Source organism: Oenanthe melanoleuca, chromosome 3 (assembly GCF_029582105.1).
Source record: "Oenanthe melanoleuca isolate GR-GAL-2019-014 chromosome 3, OMel1.0, whole genome shotgun sequence".
NCBI classification, from domain to species: domain Eukaryota; kingdom Metazoa; phylum Chordata; class Aves; order Passeriformes; family Muscicapidae; genus Oenanthe; species Oenanthe melanoleuca.
The window spans coordinates 107,030,986-107,058,876 of record NC_079336.1 but is presented as its reverse complement, the minus strand read 5'-3'; the positions used below and the strand labels follow the sequence as shown (position 1 = coordinate 107,058,876).

The window sequence follows — 27,891 nt, the reverse complement described above, 5'->3', positions numbered from 1 at the left end:
CAAAGTGGGTTCTTACAGAGGAGTCCAAAGTTACTCTGTTAGAAATTAGCAGAAAATGTAAGCAACAAGATTGATGCTATTGATTATGTCTCAGCAATATAAACAGCATATATTGGAACGAATGGTTTCCAGACATTTTAATTCCAAAGCATGCACTGGGCCTTGGCAGATGGATCTAACATAAAAATCGAAACAAAACAGAAGTCAAGCAACCTCCTGTTCTCACAAAAACAAAAAAATCCCCCCCCCTTTTTTTTTTTTTTACAAGCATAGCATGCCTTCTTCTTTTCAAGTTTTCTCTTAAGTTTCTCTTTTCTCTTTCCATATAGGCTTTCAACTTCTTGTACTTCTTAGCTGGTCTAGGACATAAGGTGGACTAATGATACGGAATTTTTTTCCCAGTTCAACCCACTAAAAATAAGTAAGCATCAAGCTTTTATTAGTTATTAAAATACCACTTGGTATGCTTGTAAAAACAAAATTAAAGCCTTTTTCAATGTACTCGTTTTTGCCAGAAACGCCCAAATCCCTTTTCTTGCTAAGAAAAGGAGGCACAAGCCTGGCATTCAGTGCAGCGTTTCCATCTTTCTAGTTTAGTGCTCCTCAATAACCACTTTCCCAGTGCTCTGCTGCAACACACACAGGGCAGCATCCAGCAGCTCCAGCGCCTGCTTTTCTACTGGGGAAATGGAAAAGAAACAGAGTAGGCGGAAATCCCAGGAGCAGCCAACTGCCTGTGCTGTTTTAGCTGTGCCAGCAGAGCCCTCCTGTGGAAATGCAGCATATATCAGCAACTATAGCGAACTTATGCATATAGGCCTCAAAACAGAGGTTTTTTTGTTACAACTGAGATGATTTCAAGTTCAGAAAAGCAAGGCTGTAGAAGGAAGTTACCTGTTTCAGTTAAGCCAATCAATACAACTGGGACAAATCTTCCTGCACCAAAATAGCTGCCTCACAATTCCAAGAGTTATCTACAACATGTCTCATTTGAATTTTAAGCTGAAAATTTGCCTTGTCTCTCATCTCAACTAAGCAACTCATCAACCATGTACATCAGCAAACATAACAGAGGTAAACATGTTATCAGAATGTCTGGATTCTGTATTGGAGTTGGGATGATGAGTGGAGAATTGGGATTGAGTCTGTCTAGACTATTTTTTCTATTCAGCCATTAACTACAAAAAACAGGAAAATGAATTGGCTTAGAGCATCAGCTCTTCAGTTTTACTACCTGTGAAAGAAATGCCTGAGAGGGACAGTCACCAGGCACAGTCACTTGCAAATCATAATGTAAAAATGTGCGAAGATCTGAATTCAGAGCATACCTGACTCACCCTTTTTTTTTTTTTCGGTCTTTACTTTTTCGTTACCTCTCTGGTAAATTCTGACCATAATGAGCCATGTTCTACAGTATTTAATTTTCCTTTTAATCATCTCTCAACGCTCAGTCATTCTGGCTATACACTAAGTTGCAATACTTGTAGGCTGTTTCCTGTTTGTTGACCAGAACTAAGACACTAACTTACATTTTTAGGAAGTAAAACTAAACAGTATTCCAGATTCTAGCTTAATGCTTCAGCACACAAAAGCATACTCTGCTTCAATTTTAAACTTTAACTTTGCCTACAATATATTACTTTCCCTTATCTTACATCAACAGGTGATGCCTACTTCATTTCTGTAATACAGCAAGAGTACATATCCCCAGGGAAAAGTAAGAGGCAGATGAATGACATTGGATCATGGAAACAGCAAGGCATCACATTTCTTGAAAAGGATCAACATTTGAGAACATGCTAGTGTCTATAAATATGCTTGCTTAGGTAATGAAAGAATTAACAGAATATCTCTAAGAACCAAGCAGTATCTCAGTCAGTGTCACATTCCAAATCTGCGTTTAAGAACAGTGCCAAAATTTCAGGAACAGTTTAACTATAGCATTCTTTACACTTCCTGTCATCTTTTCTAAATCTCCAGTGCTGCTCAGTCCTCATTTCTATATGACAAAGAATGGTTTCCATAGCAAACCAGAGTAATTAATTCTGTATGTGCAAATGGACAAAGGGATGAGTGCCCAAATACACATTTCCAGGCAGTGGCAATGGAAGCAGCTGAACTTGTTCTTCTAACTGGTGATGAAATGTAGTCACAGCTTCCAGGTATAAAGGGCATCACAAAGATTTTAAAGTTGGTGTAAATGCCCACCTCCTACAAACTTTAATCCATTGTTGCATAAATCAGACTTCAAGAAAATACTGTGTATGATCAGAAGTAATGTCATGCCTGTCTTTCTGAGAAAAAAAGAAAAAAAAAGGCAGAAAACAAAAATTTTTATCCACTTTTCATGTCACTAAAAGTATTTGATACGTGATTGTTCTCCATGGCCATTTGAAAATAATAATTCTTGAAGTCACTTACAGAAGATGTGAAAAGGCTACAGCTGCCATTAAACATTAACTGTGATTCTCCAAACAGCTGACAGATAAATAAATAAAATTATTTATTGATAAATTTAAAGCCCCATAGCTTTTGCAAATGCATAGAAGATTTTGGCAGACACTTAAGATATGTGGTAATCACAACCAGAACCAAAATATCAGAGATACTTTTCTGAAATAAGCATAACCACAGGATAGGAATTTATCTCTGTGTTAATTAAACAGGGGACAAGATCCATCCCTCAGAGCTGAAAGCCCGAAGTACTTGGTTTACATAATCTGTGTTTTTCTTCTCTACCACAAGGCCATAGAATCCATGAACTCCTTCAACACAGCAATCCTTCACTGATCACCCAGCGCACCAAATCCTCCCCAGCTGCCCCCACATGAATCCAAGAGGTCACTGTCTTTCTTCATAGCTATGAAAAGATGAGATAATAAAATTTGCCATTAAAAAAACCACTCTTGAGCCCCACTACAGAAACAGTGGGCACAAATGCCAGTTTTCACCATATGACTGCTGTAATGCTTCTATGGGTAAAGTTTTGGGGAACTCTGTGTGCAAGAGTGGAAAAAAAAACAGTCTTGCTTCTCTCCACAGTTCTGATCATATATGAGCCGTGGAGCAGACATAAGAACTCATCCAGGTGAACTCCCCTACAAAAGTGGAGTGGCACTTTGTCCTTCCACCCTCTCCCCTGTCCACTGGAGGGCACAGCCCCATTTTTTAACAGAAGCCCTTATTTTCCCTAAGGAAGTCTCTGCTGTGGCAGCCTCCAGAGGTGCGTGAAGAAGGGGAGAGTCAAAAACAGAGCATGCCTTCAGCCCCTTCATACTGCTGCCAAGAAAAGAGGCCACAGAGGAAGCTACACTAACTCTGGGCTGTTTGCATCTACCAAAGACAAAACTGGAAGACCTAAGAACAAATAAAACCAGTGTAACATTTAAATTGTTGAGAATGTTTAGACAGTCAAGCTTTTGTGGAATGTAATAAAAAAAACATATTAAAGGAGATAGAAATGAGCCTATGAAAAATCCAAGATGCTTCATAAACATATGAAGTAGGAAAAAAATAAAGTACATATGGACATGACTGGCTCCTAGTTGGGACTCATAAGCTAAATGAAAGCTCTCAAAAAATGACAGAACAAAGCTCAGGGGCTTTGAGAAAAAAAAAAAGAAAATAAAATTATTAACCACTGAGATTTTATTTAACTTAAATCATGAACTCACTATTCTGCACTGCCTAGCACAGCTTTTTATGACTATATTAATAAAATAGAGGTTAAATGAGAAACTCCCTTTGTTGGGTTTTTTAACAACCAAACCACATCTACCAGCAACACATGCTGCTGTGTTTGCCTGTGTGTTTGCCTATGAAGAGCTAAGTTGCCATTTACTCTTATCATCATCATGTGTATGCATGGGATGGGTGTATTTGGGGTTTTTGTTTGGTCAGTTTTATTGGTGTTCTTGGAGCATTTTTGGGGATATTTTAAGAGCTAAACTTCATGACCATATAGCTAACACAAGGAAGCTGAAGAACCAGTCTCAGTGGATGCAACTCACCATGGGGAACAATCAGCTTCCATGAATCTCAAAATTTTCTGGACTCAAGCATTATACAAAGCTAAATGGTTAACTAAAAGCACACAAGCAAACAAACAAAAATAGGTTTTCAATTAAATGGTGACCTTTTTTTTTTTTCCTTAAACACTTTATAGACTGTTTAAACTATGAATCCATTTCTTTTTCACATAGCAACAATTTGTTTCTTTGAAGCAACACCTCCTCAGAAGGAATGGGAGAACAGCTGCGGGCAGAAAAACTGCTGAGTAAAGACAAGCAAAGCTTACAAAGAACACAAGTTCAACTTCTTGTGTTTCAAATGTGATGGTCTGTCTCCATCCCTACTTAAAAGCAGGTAAATATAAGGTAGTGCCATATATTTCTTAGATGTAAAAAACTGAATTGAAATATGCATTTTTACTTACATAGGAAATTTATAAAGACAACACTTGTCCTAAACTGAGATTTGCAAACCAGGAAGAGGATGTCACAAAAGCTAAAAAAACCTTGCTCAACATAAAATGAGGAATCAGATTTTTTTTTACAATAATTTAAAGAATTAAACAAGGCAATGTTAGTCCTAAATATCACATACCCATTTTTAAAGAGTAACTATAAAAGTTTTGAGCTCAGCTGCAAAGCAAATCTGAAAATGTAGTGGCTTAAGGAAAAAAAAAAAAGGTTAAGACTTCTCTGCTCTTTTTACTGCTTGATCTGAGAGAGTTAGAAACTGCAGGGAAGTTCAGGCTAGAAATGAGTAGCTGTCTCTACTTCCTGCTGGAAGCTTCACCATTTATTCTCCTTCAGCTGAAGAAAGCATCAAATACTGCATGCAGGCAAAGTACAGTTTAACAGTTATTTATTGTGAGTCCATAAAACTCACTGATCATTTCAGTTTGGCATACTGTTATTATCTGCTGGTGTTGTACTAACTTTTCAGTCAGACTCTGAGAGGAAGTACAGCAGATGACACATGTACAAAATGGGAAATAATTTTGTCCTGAGATATACAAATAGTAATGCTAAAACAAACGCTAAAACCTCTCTCAAACTATTTTCTTTTGTAAGGTTCCCCATAGCCAGTCTGTTCTGAAAAACAGCAATTATGGGCTACTTTTAATAGTCTGATTTTTACTGTTATTTAGCTGCAAATACTTCAGAATGTGCTATGGACTTCAAACCCCTAAACCTTTCCAGAAGTGTATATTTACATAAATAGCCAACACTAATTTAATTTATTTTACTGAACTGAGGGGCTGAAGTCTTTATGCTCATAATTACTTTTTTCCAAAAGGATGATCACTGCCCAAGACATTCTACACTCCAAATGACAGTGATCCAGGGTTTTCTTTGTCTTATTCGTGGCTTAGTAACTGTGCCTCGCCCACACTGATTAATCTGAAGAGGCAGAGCCTTCGAGCACAGGCTCCCTAATAAGTGGAGAACCTTAAAACCCCCTTGGAGGACTGTTTACCTTTTCCTTCATCCGTTTCCAGGATTTGTTAACTCTCAGATAAACCAGGTAAGATTTGGTCTTCCAACCAAGCCTTTCTTTAGCTCCTGTTCCTCTGGAGATGCCCATGCTCCTTGCACAGAGGCAGGCACAGCCATATTCCCCACCCACACGATTACCATGGATTATTACTGCTCTTGTGCCTCACTGCTGAATCCTATATATATATATATTCTTAATGCAGCAGAGTAACCCCCTCAGCTGACTAATGTTCAGCACTATCTCATGGAAAAAGCTGTCCTACAAGCCTTATATTCATCATAAATATAACTTGGTAGCATGCAATGTGATCGCATAAAAGGGACTATTGCATGTGCAGGTTTGCTCAAGACTTGTTGCATCAACCAGCTCACCCACAACTACAACCTAAATCAATTAATGAACACAAAGGTGCATCTCTAATGCAAACTGCAGCCATACTGAAACCAAGCATTACATCTTTTCAGCTGAAGACAGAAACTAAATGGATTAAGGCATATGTAGTATTAACATGGGTTCAGATGGCAGTCTGTACATACACTATGCCCTTTCTTCTCTCCCCTCTACACAGAACTACTGAATAGATCAGCATGTTACAAATCCTGCACTGCAAATTGAGTGCAGAATTCAGAGAGCCTGAGACTAAAGGCAAGAAAGAAAAGATCATGATCTTTTTGCCACTACATATCACTGTACAAGATCATTGAATGCCCCTCCCCTTAGTTTCATCTTTTATATTGTATATTTTCTAATAAAAACTGGATTAAATAGTTGAATTGAAGCAAAGCCTATTTTTTAATTAAAGATTATACCAAATCCACAGTCTTTAAACAGTTTTCCCATCATACATACATCTTACAATCAAGATTGTATTCAGAAAGCACAATATTTTACTGCCATCTCCACATTCAGAATATACAAACTAAGAAACTGAAAGGAAAATACACAGAGACCTTTTCAATGGAAACTTGAGCTACTGATAAATAACTTTGCTTTCAGGCTGCATTCTGATGGATGAAAATTGCTGTATACATTATTTCCACATTTAAACAGAAGTGCTGCTGGCTAAGTATTCTTTTCAATTTTCTGCTTTTACAAAGAATTCCATTAGGATCATTCTGTTTATAAACCATTCAGGATTCTTTCATTACCACATTACAGTGACTCTCCCAGCCTCACCATCACTGACCAAGTCTGTTCAGTATCTTGTAAACGATCCCAGCTCACCTTTAGCCTAAGCTGAGATCTCAATTTTCCCCTCTATCTCAAATGTCTAACACATGCAGTATTTCTCCCTTGTACACAGCCTGCTCCCTTTGGGTTGCTACAGCAAGTGCTTTTTAGATCTGCCAGCAATACATTGATGCAAGTGATCCCCTCCTCCCTATCCTTCTTTAAGCTGGGTAATAAAAAACTTTGTTGTCTTCCCTCTCACCAGATTTAGCTTGCCTGCCAGTATTTCTGCTTTTGCATCTAATAGCTGCAGAACTAAGTTTAATACATGGCAAACAGAAGATTGGCAACTACTTTAAAATGCCATATTTTGTGTTTTGACCTCAGTAACACCCTCTTAAATGACAGCAAGGAAGCTGATCAAAATCCGAGTTTAATTTTACTAAGATTCTGCACTCAGAGTACCAGGACTGTCTGCTGGCTCATGTTGACTCAATTAGTTAATCTCTGTTTCTAACAGCAATTTAGCAAACTGTGGCTCAATGGATTATAAACAGAATTACTATTTAATCTTAAAACAAGCTTTTTTTTTTTAAATATAAAAAAGTTTTAATAGATCCTTCCAAAACTTAGAGCACTTACAAAACAACTTGTTTTTAAGAGTTAACTGGAAAAAAAAATGTAGCAATGGACATTGCAATACAGAAAACATGCCCAGCTCAACTTCCTCTCCAGTTTATTTGTGTAAAACATTCTCTCAGCTGTACTTCCTCACTGGCAGAGGAGGAAGAACAACACTTTAGATCTGACAGTCACAAATGACTGTAGCATAAAGACAAGGAATGAAAAAATTTGAAGTCTTAAAATTTGCTTTACGATCTAATCAAACTACCATATAACTTCATGGCAGACTTTAAGTAAGGAACTTCCAATTTAACTTGACTTTTATCTTTTGTTAAGGCAGACTTGAGGAGGGAAAACTTAGTTACAGAGCCTCTGAGGGGTCTGTTTTTATAAAAACCTACATACAGAAGTTTTTTCTATTGAAAACCTATCATATAATTACAGAAAACTTTAAGTGAAAATAAATATTTGAAATCTTCAGACTATCCCTTAATATTAATTAATTACTAGAAAAAAAGGGATTATTTACTAGAATCATTTCCTCACTCCATTTCTTTCTCAGATTTTGGAGAGTGTTTCAAGTGGAAAGAGAAACAATTGAGATTAATTGCACTGAAGACCTTAGTACTCTCTAATTTTATGGGTGAATACATAACAATAGATTTGTGCTTTCAACTTAAGAAATGGACCAACACATTCAAGTGATAAGCAAGGTCCTGCACAGACACAAAAATCTGCTTGCAGGTTTACTGGGGAACTTTTTTTTAGCTTGTGAAATCTCTTTGAGGTTTGGAGTGTTAGTCACTGCATGGAACAGCAAGCAGGAAGAGTAAGGACCTGAGGCTCACAGCTTTTAACGTGACAAGAAATCAGCACTAAGTCCCAAAAGCTCAATTCCATTTGCTGATGCTGGAAGAGCTCCAGCTGGCACAACCTTCTGAAAAGCCATTTCACCTGTCACTGGTAGGAAATGGGAAGAGGCAGGGCTGTCACTGAGCAAGGTCCTGAAAGAAAGGACTTACCTCATTTCCTTTTATTGCCAGAAAAAAACCAAACCTTTCAGACACTTATTACCACTAACATCCTTTACTGCTGGTGCTGCTGCACGCTTCAAAAAGACAGAGCATACTCCAAACTACTCATATGGAATTACATGAATAAAAAGAAGTTTTGAAGAAAATTCTAAACTGAAATTGTTGTTCTGAATTTTTAAAAGTATTTTTTAAATGTTGAACAAAAAAAAGTCTTTGTAAGAATAGCCAGAGATCTCAAAATGACTGTTAAAAAGATTTAGGAAGTAATTAATTAGGAATTAATGAATACTTAGCAATGAAAACAGAAAACATAGAAGAGGTGGTAAGAAATAAACCTATTAACTTCCCCCTCCTGGAAACTTTAATTAGAAATAACAGCAGCTTTATCACCAGTCCTCTGTTTGTGATGCTGCTATAATGTGCAGCTTCCCACAATTAATACCTAACAAAGACTTATTTTTAAAGAATTTTTAAAGAGTTAACTTCCCAGGAGTTTGAATACCCAAGACAGAATTTCACAGCTTATGTTTTATCATGCTGTCTGCCCTAAGTGAATTACTACAGTTATTTACAAATCAAATCAAATCATTTTTAATCAGATTTTGAAAACATTGATAGAGAATGGTGATGGAAAATTTTGGGAACCAGTAATCCCAGGTTCCGGTCACACTGCTGTTTTACAAAAAGGCAAAAGAGTGCCCCCCACACAGGCAGTAAACAGCAAAGCAAAAGGAAAAATTATCACAGGCTCTGAAATGTTCATGCTGGCTTATTCCTTTGATCAATTTATGTAAAGGATCACATGTAATCATCAAAACAAATTTCTACAAGTTCCAACACACCCTGCTCCTTTGTCTGTGGGAAGTAACAGTGCTGCAAAGATGTGCAAGATCCAAACACAGCATAATGTTCTATATCAGCCCGTCTCACATAGCACATTAAATCTCTCCTAAAAGGCAAACAAGGACTATTCAAATATTTGTTCTACGCAGAAGCAGGAACCAGGAAGAACTGCATGCATAAGAGCAGAACAAGACTGAGGAAAACCAAGCAAACCCTTACCTGAACTGAAGGTGATAGCTCTTGGGATTGCTTACTGATAGTCCCTTGGAAAGATGCTGAAGCAACACTGTCGCTCTTGTGCAACACTGGGCCATCACTCCTGGCAGATGCATCTGTCCTATGCGACTGCCACGTCTCTTTTCTGTGATGAGATTCACCAGCCTGCTCATCTCCGAAGGCAGCCCAAGAGCAGCTGTCTTTTTGTTCATCTTCAAAAGCATTCCAGTCTGTAGCCTGGTTACAACCTGCTGAACTGAAGTCCGCAAAGTCATCCGAGTCCTGGAAAGCAACACTCTCATCTTGAGGTTTTGGCACTGAATCAAAGTCTCCAAATTCAGTATCATCACCATTTTCTACCTCAGTAGTATGCTGGAAGTCTAGTCCAGAAGTTTTACTGGTAGTATCACATTCTAAAGTGTCAGCAGCCTGATTTAGTTCAGCTTGGTCCAAACTTGCTGGCTGTTGACAAACAGTACTCATGTCCCTGAATTCACCAAATTCCTCATTAGGTTCACTAATATGTGCGGGCTGTTCAGAAGTTCTTTCTGAATCTAGAGTGTTTATTGAGTCTTGAACATTCCTGAAGGTGGGAGACACACTGCTGACTGAACCAAAGTCACCAAACACATCATCATGTTTGTCACTGCAAGCTAAAACTTCAGTGCTACTTCCACCATTCTTGAGATCTTCAGAACCCCACAATTTTTCTCCTGCAGAATCACAGCTTAGGCTTTGGATCTTATTAATCTTGATGTCTGCTGCTTTTGAAGAATCCTCAGGCCTACTAAAATCTTTGCCATTCTCTATGTGATGTTGCCTTCTCCTCCCATTGCGCTCTCCATTCTCTGTAGTGCATATTGAACTTCCAGTTGTTTGAGATGTAGTAGAAATTGCAAATTCCAGTGCTGAGGGATCCTGTTCACAACTAATTTCTGAAATGCAAGCATCTTCTTCACTATGAGTTACTCTGTTTATTCTGTTGTTCTCCTGAATGCTCACTGAGTCTCTTTCATTAACAACACTGCATATTGTAGGCTCTGCTCCCTCTAAATGGATTGGGGTTTTGTTTGAGAAGGTAGCAAAATCTGCAACATCTTCACCTGAGCTAGGCATTGAGTTCAAATTTTGCTCAGTACTATGGGTGCTAACAGTTTTCAGTCCCTTTGAGTCACCAATACTGTCTAGATCTTCTGTTCCCTGAGGATTTACAGGATCTGATGCTGCAAATCCGTTTGTTAGAATCTCTAGACATGGAAGTTTCTCACCATTACAAGCATCTATTTGCTCATCTTGGCTCTCAACTGCTACACCAGTTCTAACCACACAAGAAGAAAAACCCTCTGATTTTCCAGTGTTGTCTCTTTGTTCCCCCCTTCTGTTTACATCTTCTAAAGCAGTACCTGAAGTTCTAAACTTAGATTTTTCTTTGATAGTACTAGTAGCTGACATATCAGAAAGCTCCTTAGCATGAGTAGGAAGCTCTGCAATGCAGTCTTTATCTTTACCATTTTTAACAGATGTGAAAGTTGCAATGCTAGCTACATTGTCAGAATAATCATGGAGTGGGATGAAATGATTCGTGGGTATAAACTCTTCCTTTGGATGACTGTAGTCCGGTGTATCAAAATCAGCAAAAGCTACGCCAGCAGTGCTCACACCAGAAAATCCTCCAAACTCATCTTCATCATCATCATCAGCTCCATTGTCAAGTGGTGGAGGGGATGAGGAGTACATTCGAATAATGTCTGGTTCCATTGTTTGGTTCTGCTTCAGCATTAATGTATTTCTGTATGAAGGAAAAACAGAGCTGTATTACAACTTGGCTAGCTTTTGTGTTCTTTTGTATTTCATTTTTATAGTTTCATGCCTCATCTTTTAAGTGTGTCTATAGGTCAATATCTGCACTAGATACCAGAAGCAAACATTCCCCAAACCCACTTGTTTTACAAGTCACAAAGAATCTATAGGGACAGTTCAAGCCTCTTCTAAACTACTACATGATCAAATTGTCAGCAGACAGTGCTGAAATGATCCTCTTGAGCTGTTGTGCAACACTGGCACAACTAAATTCAGTTTTAACACATCAGTTCTCTATCTCACATCACCAGCAGTTCACAAAACTGCCAGTGACCCTGGTCCATATTTTGCTTCTTTGTGTGCTCAGGTGTGCAACAAGAATTAAGCCACTCCATGGACTATGCCACAACAGCCATACACATAAGGGATCTTTCACCAGCATCAAAAACTACAAAAACTGTTTCTATAAGCTTCAAAACTGTGAAGGAGTGGAGGAAGGAACCGTTAGAATCACTAGCTATGATCTGCTACCCTACTGTTTACGTCTCCTTCTGCCAGGTCCATGCTTCTCTGGATTTCCTACCCACAAGCCAACACCCTGCCTTCACAGCTGCTGCCACCAGCCTGCTTCTGTCTTAGGAACCAGCTGAGAAATGCCATCATGATGCCTCCGATAAAGCCTAGAGTCAAACACACTCCATCAAAACTTCTTCTCAAAAGGACAGCTGAGCACGATTATTCATTCATAAAATATTTAAACACAAATCACTAAACCACAGGGTGAAAAGAAAAAAGAAGAAAGTATTCCCATGGCCTAGACAGAAACAGATTAAGGACTCCCTGCCTTAACACTGCAAACCATTACAGGAACAAGGCAGGTATAGATGAAAAATTTTCTTTCCTAAAGAACAGTCTGATTTTTTTCAATATAATGTACAATTAATGAAACAATAACTACTAGTATGTATAGACTGACAGTTGTACCCATCACTGAACTAGTTCATACCTTAAAACCCTTCAAAGAAGAGCTCACACCAAGCTCTCGCCATTTCAAATGACATTTGACATGAACGAACTGTAACAACACTAAGCCTTACCTACAGAGTGGAAACAACCTATACATATTGGTAAATATTTGAACCTCTGACCACCAGAATAAGTGCAGAGTTTACAATATTAGTCATGCAACAGACATAATATGATCCTTAAGTTCAGTGCCTTTATCTAACAGCCTTGTAAAAACACCTTAAGAGAAGCACAACAAATGAAGCTCTGCAGTTCTCCTCAAGCACAACATACCAAGCCAAAAAGCTCTGGATATTTGCCAGGAAACTGGCATCCTTGAGGTGACTAACACACCTACAATTTCTCTTGAAAAGTGGTTTTCAGTTACAAAAGTACATCATGCTTATCAGATGAAACCTTGAAGTAATTTCTAACATAACATGCAAACTGAAGAGAACTGCAAAGGAAATTTGTTTAGAATAAAGCCTAAGTTGTCAACAAGCTCCCACATAGGCTGACTCAGCACCAGCTGCTTAAACAAGGTATTTGAGAGAAGAGCTTCACTTGCTCTAAACTTCTGAACTTTCCCATTGAAAAATTTGTCTATATGGTTTATCAAAAACCATGCATTTTAAGTATTTTCAGATTTATAGACTTATAAAGATAAGGTTTAGGTATCGGTTGGTTTTCACTCGAGTTATTTGAAATACCACATTCAGGTCTGTATTAGTAACCACACCACCTTACATTAGTGGATCTCATTTTGGCAAGACATGCCAAGGAAAATTACTTCTTAACCTACACTAGCCATAGATGCCATATACTTTCCATCATAATTCTACTCTTTTTTTTTTTTTTTTTTTTTTTTGACCATTTACTGTATGAGTATTTTAACCTCAGCCAAAAATAAATCACAATAGAGTTGAGAACATCCTTGGAGGCAAGGATGATCCAAAATAACTCAAATACGCAGTTTCAGAAAACAAACTGAATAATGTGAGAGGAGCAAGCATCACAATCCCAGGGAATTTACCCACAATACTCCTTTTCTTTCCAGTTTAACATAAAAAAGGGGAGACAAGGAATAACAAGGATAAGCATAGGACAAAGTTAACTGCATGGGAGCTGAAGCAAACTGCCAAAACCCAACTGAGTATGTAGAAAGATGTCTGATCATTAAAAAATTTCTCTCCTGCAACTTCTGACATAGAGCAGAAGAAACTTCCTTCAATTTTTCATTTCAAAGCACTTTTAAAACATCACAGAGATCATTTACAAAGCAGCAGTCCAGCAGCACAATGCTCCAGCTACATGTCAATAACATTTGCCAAAACAGGATCTGCAAGGAACATTAACTGCACATTTAAAAATTTGATCACAGGTTTGATAGTCTACTATCTGTTTAATCAGTTTAACCCACAAGAACCCACTGCATAACCAATTGTACAGACTTCTATATAATTATTTTTTAAATGTCAGGTATTTCCAGTTATGTTACTGCTGCATTTTAAAAGTCAAACATGAAGAGCTCCAAAATGTAAGAATCTGCATTATAAATGAGTGTAAGGTTACACTGACAGAATTTAATTGTTGTTTCTAGAACTCAAACATACTCAAATTGTAAGAAAAGAAAAAATGTCATACTAGTATTCTCCCTCCTCTTGACTAATTAGTGATAAATTTTTAAAATGGGCATAATCCCAATTCTCCTCACAATATAAAACAGCATGGCAATTTTACAGTCTTATTTCTGCTTCTTCAGAAAGAATTTCATTATGACTCCCTTTCATGACTTCCAAAAGTGTTCTATCTGCCAACTAGAAACCAAATTAGTTACTGTCCATTGAAACCTGTGATGAAAACCCACAGGTCTGACAGAACAATTTTTTTGTTCCTTATCTCATTTAGTTAATCCCTGCTTTGTCTGGCATCTCAAATTGAGCTGGAAACGTGGCTTCATCTTTTGTAGTCCTTTTACCCAACTCAAACATATTCTTGATCAAGACACTCAGCTACATAATTTTGTAAACCTGAGATTTCAAGTGATGTTTACAAAGTACAATTTGAATAAGTTGTATCACCAATAATATGGATTATTTATCATCTTGTTTTTGAGGGAATTGGTTACCAAATTTAAAAGTCAAGTATAAAGCTAACATGCTCAGTTTACTTACAGATTCTTTAAGCGTTAAGTTAAAAGAAACCACCAACTTTTCAGTACACTATGTAATAAGGACTGTGATTTGAAGGAAATTGTAACAGTTTTTTCTTGTGTAACAGAGCATAACATGCCTAACCTCTGTGATTTGTAATAAGCAACAACCCAGGTTTCTGGCATCAGAACTTACACCTCGAGGTGAGGAATCCGACACAGTTAAAGTGCTCATGTTTAGTGGGTTGCTTTATTCACAAACACAGATTTAAGTTGATAAATGCCAGTAACTTTTGCAGATCTCAACAGTTTAAGATTAGACTGAAGACAGATTTCCATCAATTGCTCCTGGCATGTGGTTGTACCAACATTTTTTTTCTAGGGAAAAAAAAAAAAAAGAATTGTATTCTCTCTCAGATGCCATTTTCTGCATTTCTGTCTTTTACCTATTTGCTTGTTGGGTGGAAATGCTAGTTCTTGCATACATGTGTTTCTTTATATTCACATTCTAACATTCACATTCAAGGAATTTCTCAAAAAGTTTCAGTACCACAAACAGGAGACCACTGTTTAAGTCATACTATAAATAGAATTCACCAATACACTCACAAGTACATACTGACATTGTACTCTGAAGAAGAAAAATGCTGATTAATTAATTAAGATTCAAGGTTCAAGCTTTTTTTCCTCAAGTCACATGCATTTAAGGATGCAATTCGAGTTATTCTGAAATATTAAAAGAAGGCAGAAAACAGAAATCAGTAATGCTAGAAAATTTTTTATAGGCAAGGAACTGGAAAGAAAAAAATTAATATCCTTATTTTATGATCACTAACTAGGTTTTCAAAACATTTACAACAAAACCAGGCTATCTTATTATTTGTTTGCAGTAAACAGGGAACAATATGTGCTTTCCTCACACACATCACATCTTTGTTCACTACCTATTTGTAGAGTAATAGCAAAAGCCTAACAAAGACTAGGCAGCAAAGAGAACAATACAATTATACTACACAAAAGCAGGTAGAAATAGTTCCTTCTCTGTGTATCTTCTAAGGCAAAACTTGAAACAGCATGTTTGGCTCTTACATAAGAACTAAAAAATCAGGAGGTCGCTGAAAGATCTCTAAAGTAATACTTGAGGCATGTAAATTCAAAAGAAACCCCTTGTAGAGCAGAATGTTTCCTTTAACTTGAGAGGAAGCAAAGCAATGAATAACCTCTTAGCTGTGAATTATTCTGAAGAAAAGCTGAGTTAAGTAATCCATCTCCTTAAAGTATACAGGAAACACAATAATCAGAAATGGCACAATCAAGATCTCCATGACAGAAATTACAACATTACTGAAATACCCTACAGTAAAAGACTTGCAATAGCAAGGAGATGGATTCAAGTCATTAGCATCTGATCTTTCCAAGAACATTTAACTCTTACTGCAAAGGAATTCCTCCAGCAAATGCCAAAAATACAACAGTATGGACCAGATTTATTACAGACTTATTACAGAACAGTGTTGGCTTCCAGCAGGAAAAGCTGTAATGGAAGCTCCTCTTCCATTATCCCTTTGCCTTTTCTTTGGTGTACGAACAATGGAAACCAGATTCCCAGTCTTTCTGCACCTGAGAACCTATTTCTAGAACAGTGGTTATAAATGAGAAGAGTCTGTCTGTTAGAACTGCATTTCTACAACCCAAATCCATTCTAGAAAGCAAGCTTCTGCCCAAGCTGAAGTCAATATGTTCTTAAACTGGTTTAATAAGCTTACTTTTATTTTTGGAAATAGTTACCAGCAAACAAAATACAGCAAGAGAAATGTTTACTTCATAAAGCCTCCAAGAAATCAATGTTTTCGATTTTGAACTTAATGCTGTTACAGCCAGAAGGTCCATTACCCAAAGCAGGAGTTTAAGAGCACTTTTTCTTGGACACGTATGAGTTGAGGAAAACAATGTTCTCCAGTTCCAGTAAGGGAAGCATATCTAAGCCTTATTTCTCACTACCCAACACTTGGAATTAATCACTACCGCCATACATGACTGTGGTTTCAAACACTGAATTTGCTGGATACCTTCTATTACAAAGTGTTGTATGTAGAATGAACATTCAAGTAACAGAACTCAGAATTTCACCAAGAATCTGACACTAATCTCAGCCAGCTCATTCTTCCTCTTCTCCTGTGCCCCTCAGGCTGGCAGTAAACATCAGGCAGCCCTAGACAATCCAGTCTACGCAAAATTCAAACCTCTTTGACAGTGCTGCTCTTCCTCTCATCACTGACAATGCAGGAAGACCAAATTAGGTGGCACAAATGTGAAATTCAACAAATGTTGGATATAAGCATTTTCATTTTAAATGCTGTTAAACTATATAAAGAAGCAAACATATTTTCAGTTGTGCTGCTTCACCTCTCCCTGTTTCATTTTGGCTTAGCTGTGGAATCAGAGGAGCTGCTGGAAAATATGAATCTAAATGTTCTGTTGGTTCATTAAACTCTTTTTTAAACCAAGAATAGCATTACTTCCCAAACCTAAAAGGCTAGGTTATCCTCAAAGTTACTGTAAGGTAAAAAATGTTTCAACTCAAAATCCACTGATGAGCTGCAGATGAAGATGCTGCCTGTACCTAAATCTGAAAAGGGATAGTGGAGAAAATGTTGTAAGAACAAGCACATCTTAAATTCATATGGGCAAACACAACTGGCTGGAATCAGGTTACAATCTGACTCTGTGGAATGCAGTATTTGTGTCCAACATAGAGCACATAGACACAAAATGTGTAAAGACAGATATCATAAGTAACAACAACTGAGATGTTTTCATGCTTATGATTTCCCAAATTCCTTTTAAAATAGGGTTCAACTCAGCGAGAAATCTATTTCTAGATGTTACCCTCAAACATGCTAGCTGGGCATGTGTTCTAAATTAGGATAAAAAGATGCTAGATTAGAAAATATAAGAACTAGATTACATAGGGTCAACTGTTCTCAGAGACTTCCTCACAGAGCAGTATGATCTCCATCATGCAGAAACCCTTCAAACTTCACACAGACTACAGCAGAGTAGATTACAACTAATCTACAGGGCTGCACTCCTCTTTGACAGTTCTCTCACAGCCTGGCAGAGGAAATACAGCTGCACAAGGAAAACAACCATGGATCTTCTTTCCATTACTGCAAACTCCTTGTTTTTCAGTGAGCAGGCTTACATTATTCATCATTTATCCCACCTACAGACATTACCTCATATTAAAAACACAATACAGGAGGGACACCCGATACTCCAAAGAATAAAATCTATTTTCTATCACCTTTCAGTTGATATATGAACTTGAGGTTTCACATTTCCTTCATCCTACTTTCAAACATACTAAAGTGAAGAGAGGCTTTGCCCTTCCCTGTGGTTCTCCCAAGACAGGACACTTTGATTTGAAAAATCCAAATTATTTGCTTTACTGAAGCAGATTTCTTAGATCACCTTGCAAATGGCACCAGTACAGAAATATTCCTTGCAATTGAAAACTTTAATTGCTAAAGACATTAGCATGAAAGAAAGTCTACTGAAAATGAGATTGTCAGTTTTCAAACAAGGCGTATTTCATGGTTTTGTTTTTGTTTTCTGTGTGTGTGCAACAGCAGCAGCTTTCTCAGTGTGGTTTTTTCTGCACAAAGAAGAAAATCTAACAGACAAAATTTCTAACACCTAGGAATGAGTAGGATCTAAGACACTTCTCTGACTATCCAGAAAAATTGTAAGTATTTTTGAATCCCCGTGAAAGGGTTAGCATGTCATTGTGCTGAAACGTTCACAAAGAAGCAGTTTAAGCTGTCAAACAGCACAATAGCACAGAAAGGAATGAACATTCTGACGAGAAAGATAAAGGTATCTGCAAGAAGATTATGCTGCTGAGTATAAAACAATTTGATCAAGCATCAGTTTCCTTACCGCTGGATTTCCAACTGATACCACCACAGATCTGCAAGGACAGCTCAATGAATATTTCAAGAGGAAAAGGCAGAGTTGACTGAGGTCCATCTAAGCTGCACTATTATTTCCACTGTGAAAGACAAGTCTTCTCAAAGTATGGAAAGTTTCAGAATATTACTTTGGGTAATTAAGGTGTTAAAAGGTTTGCGTTAGCTTAGTAAGCTACTGGGGGAATTTTTATGTAGAAATGTAGAGATCACACACAGCATTCATCACCAGCAATATGTAACACAAATATGATTCACTGCGTGAACTCCAAATTTTATAGTCTATTAAATCCCTTACTAAACAAAACCATGATCTGAGCTAAAACAAAGTACATAAAAAAAACAACAAAAAACTGAGGCTGAGATCCTTCAACTGCTTACTTATAAAGAAATTAAGGAAGCAAAAACAAAAGGTCAGACTTTCACATGACCTTAAAAGGTCATACAATGTGTACTTTATGCAACTATCATGCGGAATGAAAACACCAGAGCTACATAAGCTTTTCTACATATTTTTAAGTCCCATTCTCACATTCGTGCTATTCTCAATGACATTACTGTTTAAAATGAACAAAACAAGCCCTCAGTAGTCACAGGTACTCCAACTCTTCCCTGGACTCTCACAATTAATGTTACATTCCTTCAGGCATAGCTCCAACTTCAGGAGGAGAAACTACTACCTGTGCATTGCATGAGCAAACCTCTGCCTGTGCTGACAATACAACAGAACACTTTTATTTTTAAAGTAGGCTAATTGCCTTTCCAAGTCTAGTTCATATGTCCAGAGAATAAAACAAGGAGGAAATACTTTTAATTTTGTTCAACCTCCAAGGACCAATTCAGCTAAAAAGCAGCATCCATCAAACTCACTTTACCATGGACTCAACAGCTGAAATGTGAGTTCTAATGAAGCATGTTGGGCTCTAAACCATGCATGGAAACAAAACTTGTAAAACCAACCCAGCACAGCTCCTGTAAACAATGTTTCTCTACTCGCTCCAGTCATTTATGAACAGATGTTTGCTTAAGGAGCATTAAGCTGCTGAAGGCTTCCATTTCTGTGCTGAAGCTGGAAGGAACGGGCTGTCACCATTAAGAGGCCAATTTACTGACACTTTGAAGGAATCCCAAGGTTTAATCGTTGTTTTTAAGGCACCGTCTTCTCTAAAGGAAAAATTATATTTTGGTTCATCAAGTAGACACTTTTCACAGTAAACTGAAGTGTCAGCACCCTAATAAAGCATTTGAGCAATTTCGCCCCGTTTTAGAATGACATTACCTCTTTTACAAAAAGAAATATATCATACTTAAATTATCGTAACTCTGTTCAGCCTGTCACGTCCAGATGCATTTAGCAACCGACACTCTTTACGCCCCTGGAAAGGGAAAGCTTGTCAGGAAAAGCCAAACACACAGGACAGCCGAACTTCTTGCACCACATCCCTGAGCCTTCCCCCAGCTGCGGCGCCGCCGAACCCCAGGCAAACGCGGGCCCCGCCGCAGGACAAAGCCGAACCCTGCGCTCCGGCCGCGGCGGGACGAGCCCGCGGAGCCGCGGGGCTTCACCGCTGCCCTGCCCCGCCCGGCCCGGCCCGGCCCCGCCGCCCTCCCCCGCGGGCCAGCGGAAGGACGGCGCTGCCCCGCAGGCCCCGGCCGCCGCCGGCCCCGGGGGCAGCGCCGAGGGGTCCCCGGCGCCCTTCCGCGGCCGGGCCCGGCGGGAACGAGCCGCCCCCCGCCGTCTCTTACCTGCGGGCTGCGCGGGGGGCGGCGGGGCCCGGGCGGGCATGGCGGCGGGCGGGGAGGGGGAGGGAAGGAGGGAGGAAGGGGAGAGCGGCCGCGGGCCGGTTATCTGCGGCCTCCCGCGGCAACCGCCATGGAGGGGAGCCCCTGTGGGCGACAGGAACCGCGTCGCTGCGGCCCGGCCCCCTCCGGCCGCCGCCTCCCGGCCGCCGCCGCCCACCGCGCTCCCGGCACGCAATGCGCCGCCGCCCCCGCGCGCGTCACGTCCGGCGCGGCCCGCGCGCCGCCGTAAGCAGCGCCGCGGGCAAATGGCTGCGGGGTGTGTGCGCGCTGTGGTACCGGCGGGACACGGTCACAGGGCGACTTGGGCTTGGGAGGGACCCTAAACGTCAGCTAGTTCCAGCCCCAAGCAAGCGAGTGTTAAAATTGTAAAGAATAGCGTTTGAAAGAGCAGCATTTGGGTAACGCGCAAAGCCGTTCGTCGTCTGGCCGTGGTTAACTGAACTCCGCACAGCGGTCACAACGCGGTGGCAAGTTGCGTTAATAAAATAGCGAGCAGAGCGTGACATTAGAGCTTCGTTACGGAATCACGGGATGAAAATTAGGTTGGGAAAGACTTCTGGGATCACCCAGTCCAGCCGAACACCACGGTGTCAGTCAGACCATGGCACCGAGTGCCACATCCAGTCTTTCCTTAAACACCTCCAGGGAGGTGACTCCACACCTCCCTGGGCAGCCCATTCTAATGCTTAATGACCTTTTAAGTGAAGGAACTCCTCCCAATGTCCGGCCTAAATCTCCTCTTGCTGAGGCCTAGGGGCTCTTGTCCGGTCAGTGGCAGCTGGCTGCGGCCTCCTGCCTGGGAGCTGCAGAGAGCAGTAAGGTCACCCTAGAGCCCTCCTTCCTCCTGATACATACTCACCGTGTTTAAACACACGTAGTTCGGCTGAGAAAGGCTTAAAACAAGGCCATTTGTAGAACTGCTCACGTTTCAGATAGGTTTGTGGAATAAGAATACCTCAAATGCGTTTAAGGGTAATTATGATTAATCTGCTAGTTTAATCAGCAACAGAAGGCTTTGTGAAGTGGAGGGGGGGGTAGAATTATATTGTTAACGTAATGTTTCTGTGACGTGCTGAATTGTGTTACAGTAGCTGAAGATAATAGTGGATGACTATTAATGAGTTTGACTATTAATGAGACGCTATTACTTCGCCTCCTGGTGGCTGTTCTCTTTCTCCAGCTTAGTGTCCAGAAACGCAGAGTGAAGCTTATGCTGACCCAGCAGGACAGAAGGAGAAGCTTGAGGGAATAGGAAATACGGTAATTTAGATCTCAATGCTGTTTGACCTTCACCCAGTGTGCAACAATTTGATTTACAAATTGTAAGGGTGTAGAGAAGATCCTGTAAAAGCAGTGAAATACTTTGCTGAAAAGCAACAGAGAAATGAGATCTTCACTCACCACCTCCCCCCCGCCACATATCTGGCAGTAGCCATTAACTTCCAGGGCCTTGAAGTATCCCTTACTGTGTGGTGCTACTTCGTGAAGAATCATTTTCTATTCCAGCTGAGTTTAGTTGGTGGTCATTGGCAATGACTGTTAATCGTCCTGTTGCAAATAGTACAATTGGAGAATTTAAAATAATACCTTACATTTTACATCTGCCTTATCAATCATTTGAATGATACATGAAATAATCATGCTGCCTGTAAACTCCCCAGACAGCAACATATGCTCCAGTGTTGTTCAAAAAAGTCAGATTTTTTTACCCGGTGCAACAAGCCAATAATTACACACTCGAGAGAGACATTGGTTATTTATTTTTCATTTCAGAGTTGCACAAGCCTGAGTCCTCTGTGATAATCCACAAATCAAGCACACCAACTATAAAAACTTTTTACTCTTTATGCATTGTAGCAAATTAAGGAATTAGGCTACAAGTTACACACTTCTCTTACTAATTAGCATTCTCTCCTGGAGTGTTTAATGACTCTCGCTTCTCATGCTGGTTAGTTTCACATGCTCAGGCTTTCTCTAGGTCTGAGGTGGTGATCGGCTGGTGGTTGTGCTCTGTCCCTGCTGGAATTACCTTTTACCCAGGCAGAGCTGATTCAGCACAGTCACTGAGTTGTCTTTATTACTTTCTTCCTTATCTTGGGAGTTCTGCTAAATGTCCTTGGGGCCCATAAATTCTGCATTCTTTGTGTCCACTATCAGTGGTACATCCTTCTTCCCAAGCCTAGTTAAGCTCCCCCTGCCTCTGAGATCACTGAAGCATGTCCAGCCCTAAACCTTAAGAAGGCAATTCTACCCACAAGTACTTTGTTTTTCTAACACCTGTGTGTCACTTAGAGCTTGTTAGCTGCTCTCTGTTTAATGGATTAAATCTCCCTTCTTGTTGATTGGGCTTGAAAGTATATAAAGACCAAACATTAAAGAACATTCTTTCTTAAGAAAATTTTACATGTTACATATTTTGCAATACTGGCACCCAAAAGAAAAACCAAGTAGTAAAGCCCTTCTTGTGCAAAAGCCCAGTCACAGCACAATCATGAACCTCAGAAAAAGGTCCAGAAAGAAAAACGGTGTCAGTAATCAGGTTCTAGATGAGAAGGAAATTTGTTAAGTAAAATTTCCAGATGATTTGAAGAAGTGGCTCATATCCTAAGCTAGAAAGAAAGGCAGAAAATTCCTCAAATAATCCCTGCCAGTCTGATGTGGTTAAAATTTCCTTCTCTTTCTTTCTGGCATTCAGAAGTTTCTAGGACCAGAAGTGCTAATCAGTATGCAGTTGTGAATCTATAAAATTCACTTAATTTGAATGCAAGATCTGATGAGAGGTAAGCATGTCCCATTAAAAAAATGAAGGTAATATTCACTTAGGCATAATGTGAATGATTGACAAGATGTGTCAGATTTTTTTTTTTTGTGTCAGATTCCTGCATAAGCTTTGCTGGTTGAAGGAGATTACATTTACATGTGAAGACATACTGACTCTTTATAATAGCATTAGCCATATCATGTATTAGCTCTGTGAAATGGAATCCATGGGTTACAACAGTAATTTCAAGGTTTTGTTTTTAACATATGAAAGTTTCCTTTACAGAATTGCATGGATTGTAAACACTGTATCTTATTTGGAGATTATTCTAGCATGGTGTTCTAGAAATTTTCAAATAAATGAAGCATTTTTAAAGCATATACTTTCAAGACATTTGTTTTCTTAAAGCATGGTGAAAAAAATATTGTTTTGAGATCTATATATATATATATATTAAAGTGAAGCCCTTCTGTACCGTGCAACAGAGGTTTTAAGTCAAGCTGATCTGGTCTTGGTAGCTCCGAGGCTGAGCCTTGACTTGTTGACTGCAGCAAGTGGCTTTAGCAGCCCCTGAACGGTCAGGAGGGGGCGCAGCATTCCTAGAAGTCTCAGATGGAAAAAGGTACTGTGGTGTGTCAGGATGAGTCAGAAAGGTTCTCCCAAAACCCTTCATAGTCTGGAGGCTCAGGCTCTCCTCCTTGTTTGGGAACGGCGGAAAGAACCTGCTGTGGTCTACATCCATGTCCTTCATAAAACTTTGTCATAATTCTCCAAAACATTGAGTATGTAGTGTTTATAGAGAAGAAATTTAGGTTTTATTTCTCATTTTGAAGACTACAACATGGCTCCTGAATGTAAATTTTAGTGTTATATAAGCTGTGCCATATATTGTGTAGTGTGATGCAGAAAATCTGAAAGATGTTCTGCTGGTAGTGGATAGTGCAGTTCTTTTTCTTTTTTCCTTTTTAATTTCAAAAACACATACAGTGCAACATGGCTCCTGGCAGTGCAAGCTTTTTTGGCTTCCCACAGAATGAGGAAGAAACTTGCTATAATCAAAGGCTGGATAAGTCTCCAAAATTCGGGCAGTGTGCTTCCCTCTCTGCTGTATCTGGCAATGCTGCTGATCAGAAACTAGATAGGCAGTGTCCTGAGAAATTATCATCCTTTGTTTTCCTCGTTCTTTTTCTTTTTTTTTTTTGTTTTTTGTTTTTTACTTCACAATTAAATCAGACATTTAAAGATTTTATATTATCCATAGAATTAATTTTAAACAGTCTTTTAGCCTACCAAATAGTTTAATTTCATTAATGCCAGATGCTTTCATTTCTGCTATTGGCTCCATCCTTGGCTAAGTGCTCTTCACCATCTTCTTTAACACCTTGGGTGCAGAACTCAAAGGAATACCAAGTAAGTTTGCTGATGTCACTAAACTGGGGTGATCTGTTGACTCCCTCAAGGTCAGAGAGATCCTGCAGAGAGACCTTGATGAATTAGAGAGCCAGGCAATCGCCGATCATATGAAGTTTAATGAGGTTGAATGCCAGATTCTGCACCTGGGCATTGGGACTGGGAAATGAGAGGCTGGAGAGCAGTGCCATGGAAAGGGACCTGGGGGTCTGGTCAGTGGCAAGTTGAACATGATCCAGCAGTGCCCTGGCAGCCAGGAGGGCCACCTGTGTCCTGGGGGGCATCAGACACAGCATGGCCAGCAGGGCAGGGGAGGGATTGTCCTGCTCTGCTCTGCACTTGGTCTGTTCAGCCTGGAGAAGAGGAGACTGAGGGAAAACCTCAGTGGGGTCTTCAACATCCTCACTGGGGACAGCAGAGGGGCAACACGAATTTCTGCTGGTGGCCAGTTACAGGAGTTGAGGAGACAGCCTGAAGCTGAATTGGAAGAGGTTTAGATTGGATATGAGGAAAAGATTCTTCATCCAGAGGGTGGTTGGGCACTGAACAGGCCCCCCAGGAAAGTGGTCAGCACCAAGCCTGGCAGAGTTCGAGAAAGATTTGAACAAGACCCTCAAGCACATGTGTGATTGCTGGGATGTCATGTGCAGGGCCAGGAGCTGGAACTCAGTGATCCTGACGTGTCCCTTCCAAATCAGCATATTCTGTGATTCTAATATTCTGTGATATCATTGCAATTCATCTTCACAGAGTGTTTTGACTTTTTGTCATTCTGACATGAAACTGGCACATTTCTCTGAAATGTTTTAAATTCAGTAAAACTGCATTTAGACCCTTATAGCTGAAATTACCCCTACAAATGCATTATCAACAGAAAAGTATTTTTTGACTGATTTCACTAATCAACCTCAAAAACTTTATGTGAAAGATTTTTGTGGCTGTGATTTCATAAGGTGGGCATTATGAAAGCTAGCTGAATGAATAATACGTGCTTTCTGCTGGCTTCTAAATGGGCATCAGTCAATAAAAGAAAAATTCTGAGGTTACTGTTAGCTGAGTTAAACAAAGCTGCAGCTGACCAGAGATTGAACTGTTGCTAAAGCAGCCTGCTGCTCAACCCCACTGTCCTTTGGCATGGAAAGCTGGTAAAACAGATTTATGAGCAGTGGATACTTGTTTCTTGAGGGGTATGGTTGGTGCCTTGAGCTCCATCCCAAATCCGTGCACACTGCTTGGCTCCTCCCCAGGGCAGTGCAGAGCTCTCACCTCTGTTAGAGTTGAGAGAGCCAAGAGTGCTTCTCTTGGCCCCAGGGCATCACCCAGACACATCAGAGACCCCTTGTGAAGAGCCCATTTGGGTTTGCAAACTTCCCACGTCTTCTGCATCGCTGCTACCCCCTTTAACACTGACCTCTGGGCATGCAGAATGACCAGGCACTGGCTTCTCTGATTTTGGGGATCCAGCAAAGGTGTTTTAGCTTTTCCCAGCTCTCCAAGGAAGAGACTGTCTCCATTCAGTGCTAGTTGCAAGGGCATAAAATATAAAACATTGTAACATACGTTTCAGATGCAACAAGTTTCTTATAACTTTTCACAAGTCTCCCTGGGTATCTCTACAGAAGACCTAGTACAAAAATGAGAAGGCATTGTTATATCAGCAGCTCGTCTTGTGATTACCAAGCCATTAAAAATTTCAGAATTGTCCTTAAAAAGGCCTGAACGTACTAACTACAAAGAACGCTGTGTAGTTACAGAAAACAGAAGAAATCGAAGTCTCCTACATCTGAATGTTGGCTCTTGGCTTTTAGCTCAGGCTTATTTGGTCAAGAATACAGTGCTTGTTGGGAGGGTTGGGGTTTTTTTCAGGGGTGGGGTGTGGCTTTTTGTGTGTGTGTGTGTGTGTGTGTGTGTGTGTGTTTTGGGTTTTTTTGATTGGCTCTTTGGTTTGGTTTGGTTGTATTTTTCTTCTAAAGAGGTCCTTTCTGAGTCTTGACCATGTTTGCAGCTGATTTGGAGCATCTAATGAAGACCAAGACTCACATTCTTGCCCTATGATGGCTACCCAGTGGATTAACCAGATCATGAGTGTCTAAAGAGCCCCATTTTCCCTGCTGTGGCCTAGACCACATCCTCCAAGTGGCACAAGTTAATGACTTCAGTGTGGCAATGCTATGTGTGCACCTGGCCTCAACATATTTGCATACATAACTCATCAGCAAGGCATGCAAAGTCTATTTTAGTGTACATATTAATGGTGATGAGGCTTGTCAGCACAGTCCATAACCAAACCAAGGTCTGACAATACTTCCTTCTCCTATAAGATGGTATTGAGTACCTCAGCTGTCAGCAGGAGAGCAAGATTTCTCATGCCCACAGCAGCAAAGCTTTCCAGTGCTACTAATTGTTTTGGTTTGGGTTTTTGTTTTTGTTGGTTTTTTAGTACAGGCTCTAAATGCAGAAAGCCCATAAGAAAAGAAATCAAAATTATTCATTTTAAAACAGTCCCTTGCCTTTAAGAGGGATGGCCTGTGAGCTTTTTACATTTAAGATGAAAAGTGCTTAAAAGTAATTAAGAACATTATTCTGTTTCAATGGTCTCATTTATTTATTGGGCAAAGGTGAGCTGATTTCCAAAGTCATCCTCCTCCCTGGTGTGTCAGTTCCATTCTGTGAGGCAGGAGTCAAGAGCCTCCAACACCCTTGAAGATCAGCTGATAGGAAATTCCAAGGTACAAACTATTCACTCTGTGTGCATAATAGGCACTATGACAGCAGTCTTGCATACCAACCTGTGCAGGGTAGTAGTATACATTCCTGTATTCTCCATTGACAGCTATTTGAAGACATTTTCATTTCTAAGGCATTTTAGACTTTGGGGATATTGTGTTTGGTTTTTTGAGGTTTAGGAACACTGAAACTTACCTCTACAGCTATTTGGGTTTTTTTAAACATATATTTAAGAAGAACTGCAATATCCTGTTTTAATCACACAAGTACATTTCACGTCTCTATGTCAACCCAGTCACTAAAATTCAGGTGTCAGGTTCAGATGTTTTGATTAAGTTTTCCTAACAAACCAATGTTTTGTGACTGGCAGTGATTCTTATCAATAAAAATAATTTGAGAATTTTTTTTGCAAAGGTCAAGTCCTTTCATTTTTACAGTGAATGACAAAATGCCCATTAAACACAAGTGATAGTAGCATTCAATTCCAGGTTTTAAAATGGAAATGGCAGAGGTTTTTCTGGATTAATGACTACATATGTCTCAAGTGCAACTGCTATATGCAAGGAAAGTACTTTCTTTCATAGATGTTTGTCAAAATCCTTCTCACTGTTTTTCAAACTCATAGCTGTTGACTTGTTTATTTGCCAAAATACTTCTCATTGTCTTTCAGACTCATATCTGATGCCTTATTTCAGAGCCATGCATTCCAATTTTATACTCTGTCATATTTTTCTTTAATATGTTTGCTTTCTTGATCTACATTAATTGAGATGCAAAGCATCTGAGATGTAGGCACATAAGAAGGCTAGATCTCAGAAAAAAAGCACTGCTTCCTTGGAAGCTCTTACACAAGAAATGTGTGAGATTGGA

General features: G+C 39.6%; 1 protein-coding gene across 3 annotated transcripts in view; it reads right to left on the bottom strand.

Moving 5' to 3' along the window:
• Positions 1 to 20,288, bottom strand: part of AFTPH (aftiphilin) — a 42,425-nt gene extending 22,137 nt beyond the window's left edge. For 2 of the 3 annotated variants that reach the window (XM_056488877.1, XM_056488878.1), the window contains exons 1-2: positions 20,067 to 20,287; positions 9,396 to 11,181 (exon numbers count right to left, since the gene is read on the bottom strand). In XM_056488877.1, the coding sequence (XP_056344852.1) occupies positions 9,396 to 11,171 (1,776 nt within the window). In that variant the 5' untranslated portion in view covers positions 11,172 to 11,181; positions 20,067 to 20,287. Of the gene's footprint in view, positions 1 to 9,395; positions 11,182 to 20,066 lie in introns of all 3 variants that reach the window. The other variant, XM_056488876.1, reaches the window with a different exon arrangement.
• Between the last annotated feature and the right edge of the window lie 7,603 nt (positions 20,289 to 27,891).